This window comes from Carcharhinus amblyrhynchos, chromosome 15 (genome assembly GCF_965287045.1).
Source record: "Carcharhinus amblyrhynchos chromosome 15, sCarAmb.v2.hapA, whole genome shotgun sequence".
In the NCBI taxonomy this organism is placed as follows: Eukaryota; Metazoa; Chordata; class Chondrichthyes; order Carcharhiniformes; family Carcharhinidae; genus Carcharhinus; species Carcharhinus amblyrhynchos.
The window spans coordinates 67,451,296-67,468,002 of record NC_137338.1 but is presented as its reverse complement, the minus strand read 5'-3'; the positions used below and the strand labels follow the sequence as shown (position 1 = coordinate 67,468,002).

Genomic DNA, 16,707 nt, shown 5'->3' with positions numbered 1-16,707 from the left:
AGCTCTATGTTAAATTTCCTATCCCTATTCTCAGACTATGACCTCTCGTCCTACAGTGCCCCACAGAGGAAGCATCCGCTCCACATCTACTTTATCCATACCTTTTATCATCTTACCTCAATTTGATCTCCCCTCATTCTTCTAAATTTCAGAGACTGAAGGCCTAAACTGTTCAATCTCTCTCAATACGGAAAATCCCTCATCTTCATAGAATCCTACAGTGCAGAAGGAGTCCATTTGGCCCATCAACTCTGCACTGACCACAATCCCATCCAGGCCCTATTCCCGCAACCCCACACATTTACCCTGCCAGTCCCCCTGACACTAGGGGTAATTTAGCATGGCCAATGCACCTAACCCGTATACCTTTGGACTTTGGGGGGAAACCGATCACCTGGAGGAAACACACGCAGACACAGGGAGAATGTGCAAACTCCACACAGACAGTCACCCCTGAGGCTGGAATCGAACCTGGGTCCCTGGTGCTGTGAGGCAGCAGTGCTAACCACTGTGCCACCGTGCCACCCCATCTCTGGAATCAATCTAGTGAACCTCCTCTGAACTTCCTCCAGTGCCACTATATCTTTCCTTAAATAAGGGGACAAAAACTGTGCACAATACTTCAGGTGTGATCTCAGTAACGCCTTGTATTGTTGCAACAATACTTCCTTCCCTTTATATTCTATTCCTTTAGCCATAAATGCCAACATTCCATTCACATTCTTTATTATCTGCTGTACCTGCATACTACTTTTCTGTGACTCATGAACAAGGACACCCAGATCCCTCTGCACCGTGAAGTCTCTCCCCGGTTAGATAATAAGTGGCCTTCCCGTTTTTCCGATCAAAATACATGATTTCACATTTATCCACATTAAATCCGCTTTGCCATCTTTTGGTCCACTCTCCTAACTTCTCTGTATCCATTTATAAGATTCCTATTTCTTCATTGCAACTTACTGTCCGTCTATTTCTGTGTCTTCTGCAAATCTGGGTACAGAGTCTTCTATCCCTGTATCCAAGTTGTTAATATCGACTGGAAATATCTGGGCCCCAAGGACCAAATTCTTTTGCATCCCACTTATTGTTCTCTCTATCTCTTTCATCATCCAGGGAACTCTGCATTTGTTTGTCCTCCCTTTCCTTCTCAGAGGTGGAGGCACAACATCTTCTGACATAACTGTAGTTTTATTGATGCTGATGGTGAGGGGGGAATGCGATAGTAGATCTAGGATAGATGATCTGTGAGCCTTTGGAGCTCACACATCCCCGGAAGCAGCCACCAAACTCTGTGACCTTGGATCTGGGGTGACACACAGATTTTCTCTTGACAAAGAGCTGAGTGCATCCATTGGGAAGGGAACCACCAACTTTGGCCAACTAACAAAATAGGTATGGAAAAGCCACCAAACTGACCAACAGAACAATGGGTTTAACTTACAAGGCCAGTATCTTTGGCATGTTGCTCTATGGCAGTGAAGCCTGGACAACTCACACCTACCAAGAGAAAAGACTCATTAGCTTCCTCCTCCAGTGTTTATAAAGCATCCGTGGTATCAGCTGGATAGACAAAGTCTCTGATGAAGCAGTCCCGCAAACAAGACGCCAGCAGTGTTCGTCCCACACCACCATCAAGAGAATTTGTTTTTCTAGAATTACTTGTCCCGCCATCAAATGAAATGCAGATGATCTCATCTCATTTACCAGAATGATAGAGCGTGGGACAGCTTGGGTTCGGACATAGCTTGGCACAACATTGAGGGCCGAAGGGCCTGTACTTTGCTGTACTGTTCTTTGTTTCTAGGTTTCATCTGACCTCACCATTTCCCTGAGGTTTGCAGGCGGAAAGGTGTGAAAAATGTTCCCCTCGTGGAACTCTATCTGAACTATCTGTTCTTGAACTGTCCCTTCCTGAATTGTCTCCCCTTTAAAGATAGTCTATTACTCCATTTGAGTTTTGCTTGTCAATTTGGTCCTCCCCCAGTTAATTCTTTGCATTCTGGATTGTCCCTTGTCTTTTTTCATATCCAATCTAACCCTCATGACACAATGGTCACTGTTCTCTAAATCTTCTTCAACAGACGCTTGATCCATTTGGAACACCTCATTCCCAGGAACCAGGTCTAGCAGTGTCTCCTTCTTCATCCTGCTGCAGAATATTCTGAACAAACTTGAGAAACTCTTTCCCTGCTCTGTCTTTTATGCAAATACTATCCCAATCTTTATTTGGGAAATGAAAGTTCCTGATTATAACTACTTCATAATTCCAGCGTCGCTCTGTAATTTACTTGCAAATTTATCCCTAAAATCTTTCCCATGAATTCGTGGCCCATTGATTACACCAGGCGATGGGATGGTTTTGCCATTGTTTCTTAGCTCCAGCTAAATAGATTCTGCTCTCGACCTCTGGGGACGGGAATCCCTCTTCAGTACTGTAATGTTCTCCTTAATCAATACTCCAACCCCTCCTCCTTTCTTTCCTTCCCTATCTTTCCTGAACATCTTTGATACCCAGGAATATATAATACCCAGTTCTTGACCCAGTTCTCCGTTTTCACAACAACATCGTGTTTCCATGTGGCTATCTGTGTCTGCAACTCATCGGCCTTATTGTCCACACTCTGCACAGTCACATACATGCACAGTAATCCTCATTCAGGCATTTCATCTTGTTATTAAATGGATGGCTACAAATAACAGGGCAGTGTGCAACAAAAGCTGGGTGTCTTCGTCCAACAGTCGTTGACGGTGTACTCGAAGATTACGAGTTGAGTTGCCATTTATTAGGAGAGAGGAATGTGCAGTGAGACCTGGGTATCCTTGTACGCCAGTCACTGAAGGTAAACATTAGGTGCAGCAGGCAGCAAAAAAAGGCAAATGGCCTTCACAGTGAGAGGATTTGAGTACAGGAGCAGGGACATCTTGCTGCATTTGTATAGGACTTTGATGAGACCATACCTGGAGTATTGTAAGCAGTTTTGGTCTCCTCATTGGAGGAGGGATGTTCTTGCTGTAGAGGGAGTGGAGTAAGGTTTATCAGACTGATTCCTGGGATGGTGGGTCTGACATATGAGGAGAGATTGAATAGGATTATATTCGCTGGAGTTCAGAAGAATCATAGAGTCCCTACAGTGCAGAAGGAGGCCATTTGGCCCATCGAGTCTGCACCAACCACAATCCCAACCAGCCCTATTCCCGTATCCCCACGTATTTATCCCACTAATCCTCCTGACTCTAGGATCAATTTAGCCTGGCCAATCAACCTAACCCACACACCTTTGGACTGTGGGAAGAAACCGGAGCACCCGGAGGAAACCCACGCAGACACGGGGAGAATGTGCAAACTCCACACAGACAGTGACCCAAGCCAGGAATCGAACCCGAGTCCCTGGCGCTGTGAGGCAGCAGTGCTAACCACTGTGCCACCGTGCCGCCCCAATTAGAAACTTAATCTCTGTTAGAAATTCAAACCACCTCAATTAAGTCATCTTCTAAACTCAACAAAATAGAAGCCAAGTTCAGGCAATCTATCCATATAATTTAATCTGTTAAACCCATGTAAAATTCTAACTCGCTGCTTCAGCCAGTCTCCTTTCTGTAAAAGTATTTATACAGAAGAACATCAAAAGTAGGTCATTCGGGCATTTGCCCCTATTCCAACATTCAATACTGATTTTCTACCTCAACTCCACATTGCCACACTATCCACATGTCCCTTAATTTCCTCAGTATCCAAAGATCTGTTCGCTTTGTCTTAAATAGAGTCAATAATGGAGCATCCCCAGTCCTCTGGGGTAGAGATTTCTAAAGATTCGTAATCCTTTGAGTGAAGAAATTTCTCTTCATCCCAGTGCTAAGTGATTGGCCCCACATCCTGAGACTGTGATCCCCATGTTCTAGATTCCCCAACTTGGGGAAATTTTACTCTGCATCTACCCAGTCCACGTAATGACACATTTCAGATCTGGCGAATCTTGCTTGTTGACTATAGCCAGGTTTACAGAATCAATTCCAGAGAATGGGATACTAACTTGGATCCAACCAGGTAAACCTCATTGACTGCAGGATTACCTTTTCATAGTTACTAAAGGTGGACAGTGCTTTGAGAGTCGGATAGCATCGTCCTGTATGTTGAAGGTGTTTAGACTGATGTATTGTTTGATTAGAGATGAACCCTCTTCAGTCATAAGAGGGTGACCATGGAAATCCATTGGATTGGTCCATGATTCTATTTGGCAAAATGTTTGGCAAGTGTGAGGTTGTCCACTTTGGTAGGAATAATGGTAGGAAGGACTACTACTTACATGGCGAAAAGCTGCAGCATGCTATGGTGCAGAGGGACCTGGGGGTCCTTGTGCATGAGTCACAAAAACCCAGCCTGCAGGTGCAGCAGGTGGTCAGGAAGGTGAATGGGATGCTGGCCTTCATAGCGAGGGGGATTGAATATAAAAGTAGGGAGGTCTTGCTGCAACTGTACAGGGCACTGGTGAGGCTGCAGCTGGAGTACTGTGTGCAGTTTTGGTCGCCGTACTTGCGCAAGGATATTTTGGCATTGGAGGGAGTGCAGAGGAGGTTTACTAGGCTGATACCGGAGTTGAGGGGGTTGAGCTATGAGGAGAGGCTGAATAAACTAGGCTTGTACTTGTTAGAGTTTAGAAGGATGAGGGGAGATCTCATTGAGATGTACAAGATGATGAATGGGATGGATAGGATAGAGGTGGAGAGGTTCTTCCCGCTCAGAAAGGACAGTAGGACTAGGGGGCACAGCCTCAAGATAAAGGGGGGGCGGTTTAGAACGGAGTTGAGGAGGAACTTCTTCACTCAAAGGGTGGTGAATCTCTGGAATTCTCTGCCCGTTGAAGTGGTGGAGGCTGCCTCGCTAAATATTTTTAAGACGCGGGTTGATGGGTTTTTGATAAGAGAGGGGATTAAGGGTTATGGGGAGAGGGCGGGAAAGTGGAACTGAGCCACGACAGATCAGCCATGATCTTATTGAATGGCGGGGCAGGCTCGAAGGGCCAGATGGCCTACTCCTGCTCCTATTTCTTATGTTCTTATGTTCTTTGTTGATTTACAACCTGTTAGACCGAGTTATGAACACACCTTCCTTGGCCATCGAATCCTGTGGTTATATTACCTAAAAGAGGTCAGAGCTTCTGGCTCAGAACACTACCCACTGCACCATAGGATCTTCCCAACGTCAAGCTCAGCCTCTTAAGGAACAATATTTTCTTTCTGTGATTTGTGTGATTAGAATTGTATTTGGGCGAGGGTGAAATTGGCTCAGTTTCGAGGTTGTTTCCTTACAGCTGTGTCCTGTGTTTCTCCCTGCGCAGCGTGAAGAAGCTGAAACCAAGGCTCGTGAGGCCGCTGAACGCCAGAGACTGGAACGGGAACTGGTCATTCAGCAGATTGAACGGGAGCGGATGGAGAGGAAGAAGGTTAGGATGGATGGGCGGGTGGACGCACATCAGGGAGACAAGGTTTAGTTCAAAGAAAAATATGACCGTCTCCTCTTGCCAATTTTTTTGTTGTAGAGAATAGAAGAGATTATGAAAAGAACCAGACGAAGTGATGCTGGAGAAACCAAGGTAAGCATAGCAATCTCATACTGTCTGTTACAGATGGGACGGGGGGGGGTCAAATTGAACTGCCTTGATTTCCCCACTCTCCCTGCACACATGCTGAGGTTATATATATATATATGTCCAGAATCAGACAACAGCCCAAATTCAGTAATCAGTCAAAAGATATGCAGGATAGCTGGAGATATGCAGGTTAGGTGGACTGGCCGTGCTAAATTGCTTCTTAATAAAGAACAAAGAACAACATGTCCAAAGATGTGTGGGTTAGGTAGATTGGCCATGGTAAATTGCCCCTTAGTGTCCAAAGATGTGCAGGTTAGGCAGATTGGCCGTGCTAAATTGCTTCTTAATGTCCAAAGATGTGCAGGTTAGGTGGACTGGCCATGGTAAATTGCCCCTTAGTGTCAAAAGATGTGTAAGTTAGATGGATTGGCCATGCTTCCAGTCGCAGTGAAGTTGACCACCCTGCTACTGGGTCCTCCGGTGGCAGACTGGGTGAGCCACGCAAATTGCTTTTGACTTTGGAGGGACTGGAAGGTCCCGCCAGTGACCAATGGTGAGCTCATCTCCGCAGGAGAGCTGGAAAGTTCCAGCCAGCGTTTCTGCTCATGACGTCAGTGCCATTTGTGGGAGCTTTCCCTGCATGAATTCCCGCAGTACAACAGTGACTAGGTTTCAAACGTACCTCACTGCCTGCAAAGCGCTCTGAGAATTCCTGAAATTGTGAAAGGCGTTACGAAAATGCGAGTTGATTATTTTCCTTCTTCTTTCAAAGTTCTGATTGGTCTGCTTTCTATCCATTTTTCAGAAAGAAGAGGTAAAAGCAGAAGTTGAGTCCACCACGAATGGGGAAAAGGAGCTCCAAAGCACAGCAACTGTGAAAGAAGGTCTGTTCTCCTTGTTGTTTGCGCATCTTACCATTGCGATCATTCTCATTGAAAGCATGATAAAGAACATGTTTGCACAACTAACTCTGGAGTAAAAGTTGAAACAACCAAATGCCTCATCAGCTGCAGTCAGAAGTGACATTTTCCAAAATGAGCGTGCAGTTTGCTTCGCTAAGGACACTGTAGTGTAGCCCGACTTGGGTTACTTTGAGTTGTGGCTATTTGAGTTATGTAGGGAAGATCTATCTCTAAATGCAGCACATTACCTTATTCGCAAGTAAAATGTTGGAACGCTGAAATCAAAAGAGAACAAAAGAAACCCTATAAATACTCAGCAAGTAGATAAGGTAGTTAGGAAGGCATACGGTGTCTTGGCGTTTATTGGTAGGGGGATTGAATTTAGGAGCCACAACGTCATGTTGCAACTTACAAAACTCTGGTGCGCCCGCACTTGGAGTATTGTGTGCAGTTCTGGTCCCCACATTATAGGAAGGATGTGGAGGCATTGGAGAGGGTGCAGAGGAGGTTTACCAGGATGTTGCCTGGTATGGAGGGGAGGTCCTATGAGGAGAGGCTGAGGGATTTGGGGTTGTTTTCGCCAGAAAGAAGGCGGCTAAGAGGGGACCTTATTGAAACATATAAGATGATTAGAGGTTTAGATAGGGTGGACAGTGATAGCCTTTTTCCTCGGATGGAGAAAGCTAGCACGAGGGGGCATGGCTTTAAATTAAGGGGGGGTAGTTATAGGACGGATGTCAGGGGTAGGTTCTTTACCCAGAGGGTGGTGAGGGATTGGAATGCCCTGCCTGCTGCAGTTGTAGATGCGCCTAGTTTGGGGGCGTTTAAGAGATCCGTGGATAGGTTTATGGATGGAAAGGGATTGGTTTATGTTAGAGGGTCATTGCTTTTTTAATTGGTCGGCGCAACATCGTGGGCCGAAGGGCCTGTTCTGCGCTGTTATGTTCTATGTTCTATGTTCTAAGTGTCTGTGGAAAGAGATGCCGAGTTGACAATTTGGGAAGCTGACCTTTCCGCAGGACAAAAGATCTTTGGGTGAAATTTTACCAGCTCATTCTACCCATTGACATCCACGCGTTAAGGGGCTTGCGATCGACCGCGGGCCCCTACGATTGCTGGAGTGGGGGTGGGAGTGGAGCTGGCTGCAATAGCAGGGGCTCGACAGCTCTCTCTCTCTGTCTGCCAGACCCCTGCAGTTGCTATTGAGCATGTGCAGAATCCGAGGCCTGCACGTGGACAGTAGCTCCTTCTACAAGCTAGCTGGCAAATTAAACCCAGCCTGCCTGCAGCAGTTAGAAATAGTCTAGACCTTTTTTTTTCAGTGACTAAGCGCATAAGATTCTCTATGAAAACTCAGCCAGTAAACGGAATTGTCCCATTTTCACACAAGCTGGACACTTAGAATCAATCTCGTAAAATTCTTGCTCATTGACTTGAAACGCTGGCCTGAATTTTCCTGGCCTTGTTGATCTTCGTTTGGAACTGGAACCAGAAAGAAATTTCCAAATTCCAGCATCGAATTGGCCCCCTGATCCATTCTCAAACTCTACACAAGTCCCGATCTCGCTCAATGCCCCAGAATCAGGGTTGCGGCAGTGGCGGGAACATTCAGCCCATTAACTCATCGTGTCGGCCTTGCTGAGTATTTGCAATGTTTTCTGTTTTTATTTTGTTGCCTTGCTCGTTGTCCAGAACTAGGGGGCACAGCCTCAAAATAAGGGGAGGGGGGGCAGTTTAGAACAGAGTTGGGGGGGAACTTTTTCACTCAGAGGGTGGTGAATCTGTGGAATTCTCTGCCCATTGAAGTGATGGAGGCTACCTCGTTGGACATATTTAAGTCATGGGTAGATAGGTTTCTGATAGACAGGGGAATTAAGGGTTGTGGGGAGCAGGTGGGAAAGTGGAACTGATCCACTTCAGATCAGCCGTGATCTTTATTGAATGGCGGGGCAGGCTCGAAGGGCTAGATGGCCTACTCCTGCTCCTATTTCTTATGTTGTGTGGAGGCATAACAGCACAAATTGTAGGAACCAGTCTGTTGGACAACAGGATTATAAGAATACATTTGATATTTATTACTTCCCCATATCAAGATCAGAAAACTAATAAGCAGTAATCAGCGTGCTTCAGTTTGTCGCGCTCTTAGAGTTGTGGTTAGTATTTCAGGAGCTTTATTTTCATGTCTCTTTCTGCTGTTGATCAGCCTGATTACAATAGCAGTTATACCACACACAGTGAACTGTGAGGTATTTCAGTCTCCCAGTCCTGCAGTGATAGAGTGGGGATTTATTCTCGCAGTCCGCATCAGCGCTCGGATTCCGATTCTGAAGCCAGTTTACAGTTTCAGTCATGTTGCTTGCCACTGGCTTAATATCTGGAGCATTTTTTTGCCCAGAGAATGTGCAATCCTACCATATACCGTCAAAGAGTCTCAGAGTAAGGAAACAAGCCCAGCTGGTCCATGCTGATCATGGTGCCCTCCCAGCAAGTTCCAGTTGCCCACGTTTGGTCCATATACCTCTCACCCCTTCCCATCCATGTACCTATCCAAATACTTTTTAAATGTTGCTATTGTGTCTGCCTCAACTACTTTCTCCGGCTGCCCATTCCATATACGCACCATCATCCTTGTGAAGTTACCCCTCAGGTCCCTTTTAAATCTTTCCCCTCTCACCTTCAACCTATGCCCTCTATTCATAGAACCCCTACAGTACAGAAGGAGCCCATTCAGACATCGAATCTGCACAATCCCACCCAGGCCCTATCCCTGTAATCTTACCTATTTACCCTAGCTAGTCCCTCTGGCATTAAGGAGCAATTTACCATGGCCAGTCAACCTAACCTGTATGTCTTTGGACGTGGGAGGAAACAGGAGCATCCAGAGAAAACCCATGCAGACACGTGGAGAATGTGCAATCTCCACACAGATAGTCACCCGCAGCTGGAGCGGAACCCCGGTCCCTGGCGCTGTGGGGCAGCAATGTTAGTCATAGTGCCACCCTCTAGTTTTGGACACCCCAAACCTGGGGAAAAGACCAGTCTGCATTCATTAGTATAAACGAAATAAAGAACAGTTTTCATGGTTAAAAAGGGACTAACACATTAAAGGAAAGTAAATGAAACATTGGCTTACTGTGGGCACAGATGGGAACTGGCCATCCTGGTGGTGTGTGAAGTGAGGAACTCAAACTAAGGCAAAATACTGCGGACGCTGGAATCGGAAATAAAAACAGAAAGTGCTGGAAAATCTCAGCAGGCCTGACAGAGAATGGAGCCAACGTTTCCAGTCTGAATGACCCTTCGTCAGGCGTACTCAAATCGTTGGCTCCCACACATTGGCTCGTCCACCATTCCTTGTTGAAGGGGACAGGGTGAGCGCTCCTAATCTCGAGCTTTGTGCAACTCCGAATCTGAGACTAATAAGAGGTAGACTGATCACCACGCCCAGTTCCTGACGTGCATTCCCACTGCGTGAATCTCTACACCCCAGGACAGTGAAATTTAACTTTGCTCCCGCCAATAGTTGCCTTATTATTTAGCTGAGAGTTCTATGGTTTGCAGATGACCTGAGTAGCTAATGCGTCTCCATCATTTATAAAATGATAACACTTGGATCTTTCTTTCTTGGTTTACTATGAGAACATTGATGTGTAGGGATATGGGGTTAGTGCAGGAAAATTGTATTGAAGTAGAAGATCAGCCATGATCTCATTGAGTGGTGGGGTGGGTTCAAAGTACTGAATGGCCTTCTCCTGTTGCTATTCCTTTTGTGCTTATGAATCAGCAGTTGCATCATTTTATAATGAGTGGAAACGAGTTCAGGGACATATATATAAACTCAGATCTGTTACGTTCCAGTGGAGATCGACAAGGGATCGGTCAGTGTGGAGGAAAAGCAGCCAGAGGAGGCCCAGTGCCCATTGGCCGTGGCTGAGACTATGCCAGAGCTGGATGTAGTCACTGGAGCTGAACCAGTGGATAATGCGGATGAGCAGCCCAACAGTGTGGATGAGTCAACAGATGAGCCGCAGTCAATGGATGTGAGGTAAGGTGGATTGTCAATGCCCGTCCTTATATCCTGAAAGGAACTGTTGCAAGGATTGTGTAAGAAGTCTCACAACTCCAGGTTAAAGTCCAACAGGTTTATTTGGTAGCAAAAGCCACTACCTTTCTCCGAATAAATAATGATTGGAATGCGATTCTTTACAGCTAATCAAGTCTTAAAGGTACAGACAATGTGAGCGGAGAGAGCGTTAAGCGCAGGTTAAAGAGATGTGTATTGTTTCCGGACAGAACAGTTAGTGAGATTTTGCAAGTCCGGGCAAGTTATGGGGGTTACAGATAGTGTGACGTGAACCCAAGATCCCGGTTGAGGCCGTCCTCACGTGCGTGGAACTTGGCTGTCAGTCTCTGCTCTGCGCTGTCGTGTATCGTGAAGGCTGCCTTGGAGAACGCTTACCCGAAGATCAGAGGTCGAATGCCCATGATCTCTGAAGTGTTCCCCAACAGGAAGAGAACAGTCTTGCCTGGTTATTATCGAGCGGTGTTCATTCATCTGTTGTCGTAGCGTCTGCACTCGCATTCCAATCATTACTTTGTAAATTGAGTTTGTGTCTTTATGTGCCCTGTTTGTGAATAGAACTCCCATTCACCTGACGAAGGGGCAGCAAGTGCTCTGAAAGCGAGTGGCTTTTGTTACTAAATAAAGCTGTTGGACTTTAACCTGGTATTGAGAGAGTTCTTACTGTGTTTGCCCCAGTCCAATGCTGGCATCTCCAAATCACTGGCAAAGATTGTGACCAAACCAGCAGTACCTGAATTTTAACCTGTGTAATCCTGGAGACTTTTCCTCAATGTTATGCTGGGGAATATGCTGTAAACTGCAGGTGGGTGCTGTACAAAATAGGGCAAGCAATTTAATGTGGCAGGCTTAGCTTGTAGAGTGTTTGGCTAATAGTGAGGTTGAGCTAAAATCAGAAAACGCTGGAAAAGACCAGTGGATCTGTGGAGAGAGAGAAAACAGAGTTAAGCGGTGGGATTCTCTGGTCTCTCCCATTTCAAGACTGGAAATTTCCATCCAAGGTCCACAGACTTTAAATGACCTGCCAGATTTTCCATCTGGCCCCAAATGATTTTCACGGCGAGCGGGACTGGAACATTTATTCAGACATTTTGAGTCTATGCGAGTCTTCAAAGTGACACGATGGCGCAGAGTTCAGCCCTGTTGTTTCTCAGCACCAGCGACCCAGGTTCCTCCCACACTCCAAAGGTTAGGTAGATTGGTCATGCCAAATTGCCCTAGCGTCAGGGAGATTACCAGGGTAAAATATGTGAGGCTACGGAGAGAGGGCCTGAATGGGATTGTTGTTGGTGTAGACTTAATGGGCCAAATGGCCTCTTTCTACTCTAGAGGGATTCTATGATTTTAAAGCCAAGGAAAAATGTGACGGACTTTTATACTGTTTAAGAGGGGGGGAGCGCAGCGTACGCCAGTGAACACATGGTTGATGGCTGATGACGTGTGATACAAGTTAGGATATTCAGCACAAATCAGGTGACGTCCAAATTATGGAGGGTTGAACAGGAGTCCAGCCAAGAGTGAGTTTGAATAGTCAAATCTAGAGGGAATAAAGGAAAGTTGAAGGTTTCAACAGCAAAAGAGATAAGACCGAGGAGGAGTTTGACAGTGTCATGGAAGGGGAAATAGGCGGTCTTAGTAATAGTGGAAATACGGTCAAAAGCTCAACTCAGAGTCAACCTTGGAACGTCAAAGTTGCAAATGGTGTAGGTCAGTCTCAGGCTTGGAGGGGGAAGGAGCGTCAGGCAGGGGGCAAGAACGGAGAGTCAGGCGGTGGGGGGGAGTGGGGATGAGGCGTCAGGCAGGAAGGGGAGGGGCAGAGCATCAGGCAGGAAGGGGAGGGGCAGGGGATTGGGCAGGAAGGGGAGGGGCAGAGCATCAGGCAGGAAGGGGAGGGGCAGGGGATTGGGCAAGGTGTGAGACGAAGCATCGGCAGGGAGGGGGAATGGAGTGTCAGATAGGTGGGGGGGGGGGACAAAGCATTAGGCGGGGGGGGGGAAGGAGCGTCAAGCGGGAGGGAGGGACAAGGCGTCAGGCAGGGAGGGTGAGGAACAGGGGGTCAGGCAAGGAGGGGGAGGGACAGGGGATCAGGCAGGGTTAGAGACGGAGCGTTGGGCAGGGGGAGGGATGGAGCATCAGGCGGAGGGGGGACAGGGGATCGGCCAAGGGGAGGGACGGGATTTCAGCCGGGACAGGGATGGGGCATCAGGCAGGGGGAAGGATTGGGAGTCTGCCAGGGGGAGGGATGGGGCGTCACGCAGGGGGAGGGGCTTGGAACTGCTGTGATTGACTGAAGATAATGGCTTCAATCTTCACCAAAATGCTGTCATATCGATAATGCCACTAAACTAGTAACCCAGTGGCCAGGCCAATATCCTGGGGACACAGTGTTCAAATCCCATGGTAGCTGGAAAAATTTAAATGAAATTCATAAAAATGTGGAATATAAAGTTTTGGTAATAGTGAGTGTGACTATCATGAAATATTGTAAAAATCCATCTGGTTCACTAATGCCCTTTAAGGAACTAAATTTGCCGTCCTTCACTGTCTGTGTGGAGTTTGTACATTCTCCCCGTGTCTGTATGAGTTTCCCCTGGGTGCTCCAGTTTCCTCCCACAGCCCAAAGATGTGCAGGTTAGGTTGATTGGCCATGCTAAATTGACCCTAGGTTTGGGGGGGAGATTATCATGGTAAATATGTGAGGTCACAGGGATAGGGTGGGATTGTTGTTGGTGCAGGTGATGGGCCGAGTGACCTCCTCCTTCACTGTAGGGATACTATGAGTGCCCTCACCATTCATGTGGGAATTGACATTATGTTTTCAGCCTCATAAAGAAATAAATTGTATTCATTTAGCGCCTTTATGATCCCAAACTGCTTTACAACTAATGATGTATTCTTGAAATGCAGTCACTGAAACGTGGCAGGCACTTGGACACAGCATAATCCCACAGACAGCAATGTGGCAATGGCTAAATCATCTGTTTTGCTTGTTGAAGAATTCTGGGCTAACATTTATTGCCCATCTCTAATTGCCCTTGAATGTCTGGTTAGGCCATTTCAGAGGATAATTTAAGAGTCAACCGCGTTGCTGTGGATCTGGAATCACATATAGGCCTGACCAGGTAAGGATGGCAGATTTCCTTCCCGAAAGGAAGGAACCAGATGGGTTTTTACAACTACCGACAATGATTTCTTAATCATCATTAGACCTTTAATTTTAGATTTCTATTGAATTCAAATTTCACCATTTGCCATGATGGGATTTGAACCCAGGTCTCCAGAGCGTTCCGCTGAATCTCTGGATTACGAGTCCAGTGACAATACCATTATGCCACTGCCTTCCCAATTGTTGGCCCTGTCATGGGGAGAAATCCCCAGCTCTTTGAACTGAGTATTAGTCAGGATTATTGTGGTTGTGCCACGGGGGTGGGACTCCAAACCTGCAATCTCCTGACTCTGAGGTTGGAGTTCAATATTCTCGATTCCCTGATGGATCGATTGATCACGGCTGACTGGGAAAAAAAGTTTCACGTTCACTGATTAGATGGGGCAGTGTTCCCCAAACTATTTTCCAACCTGAACCCATTTGAACAGCTGTAAGTTGAACACAATCTCAGCAAATGCAAAACAACTACATTCCGTATATAATTATTAAAGTTGACGTATCACAGATCAACAAACAATTTAAAGGACAAGGCCAACAATCATTGCCCATCCCTAATTGCCCTTGAACTGAGTGTCTTGCTAGGCCATTTCAACAGGCATTTAAGATTCAACCACATTTCTGTGGATCTGGAGTAACATGTAGGCCAGATCAGGTAAAGATGGCAGATTTTCTTCCCTAAAGGACATTAGTGAACCAGATGGATTTTTGACAATTGATGACAATTTCATGGCCACCTCAAAGATGTATTAATTGAATTTAAATTCCACCAGCTGCTGTGGTGAAATTTTAACCCCGGTTCCACAGATCTCTGGATTACGAGATTGCAGTGCCGTTACCTCACTGTCTCACCCAGGGTGGCATATTGTGTCACAATTATATATTGCTTGGTTCGTCAAGACCACCCTGAGCTTTGGCCACCTCCGAATGCAATTTGTTACCTTGTCTCCCTGCGAGCAGTTGTCAAGTCTGTTAAAGTGAACAAAATAACATTTGAAAACTGCAACGCATGCTGTAATGCCCAAATATGCAAGGATCAATCAGTGTTGACAACCCTAGTCATGAGTTAATACATTAAAAAAAGTTGTTACTGAAAAATATTGCCACAAGAATATAAAACCCCTCAGACAAGCTGGACTCAGTGTAATGACGTGATTGGATCTCAGCCCGTGTATGTACCAACATGGATGCACAGCTGAGTATCGGTGGCCATCTTGCTTGGGTGGAACATTACAGCCTCCCCCCCCCACCCCCTTCAGATGTTGCCTCCAGCCTCCCCCCCCTCCTCATTGGTGGGTTTTGTGGTCTCCCTGAAGGCTTCTGAAAATCTTGCCACATTTTAGAACGTAGAACATTACAGCGCAGTACAGGCCCTTCGGCCCTCGATGTTGCGCCGACCAGTGGAACCAATCTAATGACCCTCTAACCTAAACTATTCCAATGTTATCCATATGCCTATCCACTGACCATTTGAACACCCTTAAAGTTGGCGAGTCCACAACTGCTGAAGGCAGGGCATTCCACACCCTTACTACCCTCTGAGTAAAGACCCTTTTATGGCCCTATCTCTGCTGCTACAGAGTCATGATAGTGAAACAGAAAGATCTAGGGTAGCAAATACATTATTTACTGAATGTGCATGTAGGTATAAGCAGGAGCATTGCCTCTTTAGACATAGAGGTGAGAATGCTAGGAAAGAGGAGGTAGATGAGATATTGGGACTATTGGAACTGCAACAGGCAAGGTGTTGAGGAAGTTTGATGAGACTATTTATAGGGAAGGGTTTTAATGGAGTGGCTACAGGAAGTCTGTTTTCTCTGGCTGTGAATCATCTAGGGTGACCAGAGATTGTCAATTAAACTGTTGCTGAGAGGGAGCGATTAGGAGAAAGCTATTAGAATACAGAGCAAAGGGGAATTTTATAACACAGGGAGGTTGAAGCAGAAAGCACGTGAGGGAAGAATGTAGATCAGTCAAGCTAATTTAGTTCTGTCGGCTGGACGGCAGGTTAGTGATACAGAGCGTGGGTTATAGAACATAGAACACTACAGCACAAACAGGCCCTTCGGCCCACAAGTTGCGCCGATCACATCACCTACCAACCTACAGACCTATCTATAACCCTCAATCTCATTAAACCCCATATACTCATCCAGAAGTCTTTTAAAAGACCCCAGCGAGTTCGCCTCCACCACCACTGACGGCAGCCGATTCCATTCACTCACCACCCTCTGAGTGAAAAACTTACCCCTAACATCACTTCTGATGTTAGTTCCCAAACTGGTTCAGTTCCCAAACCGGCTAAAGTTATTCATTCTCAACTTTGCCTCTCGCCTGAAGTACAATAATCCTGGGGTTAAAAGCACCACCAGTCAGCTCTCCTTATTTTATTAGTCTATACAGCAGGCCCTAAATTTTAACTTTCCTTGTCTGACTGTCAGGGGGAGGTGGAATGTGAGGGGCGCGTTAAAATGGAGACTGCACATTACCCCCTGCCTTCCGAATATGTCTCCATGACCTTCCACTCCATAAGATTTGGAGCAATTGCTTTAAATGGTCCACAGAAACCGCTTGTTAATATTTCACAGTAAGTTACTGATTAGTACACAAGAGCAGCGCAGAGACAGACACCAATCCACTTGTCCCTGCTGGCTGTTCTAAAAGACGGTGGATCACGTTGTAAATGTTTGTGCTTTTTCTCAGCAGAGTTGAGACATTAAGCTCAGGTATCTATAAAGTATTGCTGAGACTGCTGTACATATTTGAGACTGGAGCTGCAGTATATATTGACAATCACATAGCTACATTGAGCACTCTTCTCTCCCGTTGCCCAGCCAACACTTGTCTCTGAATCCAACCAGAAACAGATGATCTGGGTATGCTTGCCGTTTGTGGGAGTTTGCTGTGTGTACGCGAGCTGCCGTATTTCCCTACATTGCCACACTGATCACAGCTCCAAAGTGTCACTCTGTG

The 16,707-nt window shown here is 46.2% G+C and overlaps 1 protein-coding gene across 2 annotated transcripts in view; it reads left to right on the top strand.

Moving 5' to 3' along the window:
• The window catches only part of LOC145353390 (MAP7 domain-containing protein 2-like), a 141,068-nt gene that overhangs the window by 116,096 nt on the left and 8,265 nt on the right, over nucleotides 1–16,707 (top strand). For both annotated transcript variants that reach the window (XM_080204118.1, XM_080204120.1), the window contains 4 exons: nucleotides 5,337–5,441; nucleotides 5,538–5,591; nucleotides 6,394–6,472; nucleotides 10,349–10,535. In XM_080204118.1, the coding sequence (XP_080060244.1) occupies nucleotides 5,337–5,441; nucleotides 5,538–5,591; nucleotides 6,394–6,472; nucleotides 10,349–10,535 (425 nt within the window). The remainder of the gene's footprint in view (nucleotides 1–5,336; nucleotides 5,442–5,537; nucleotides 5,592–6,393; nucleotides 6,473–10,348; nucleotides 10,536–16,707) is intronic.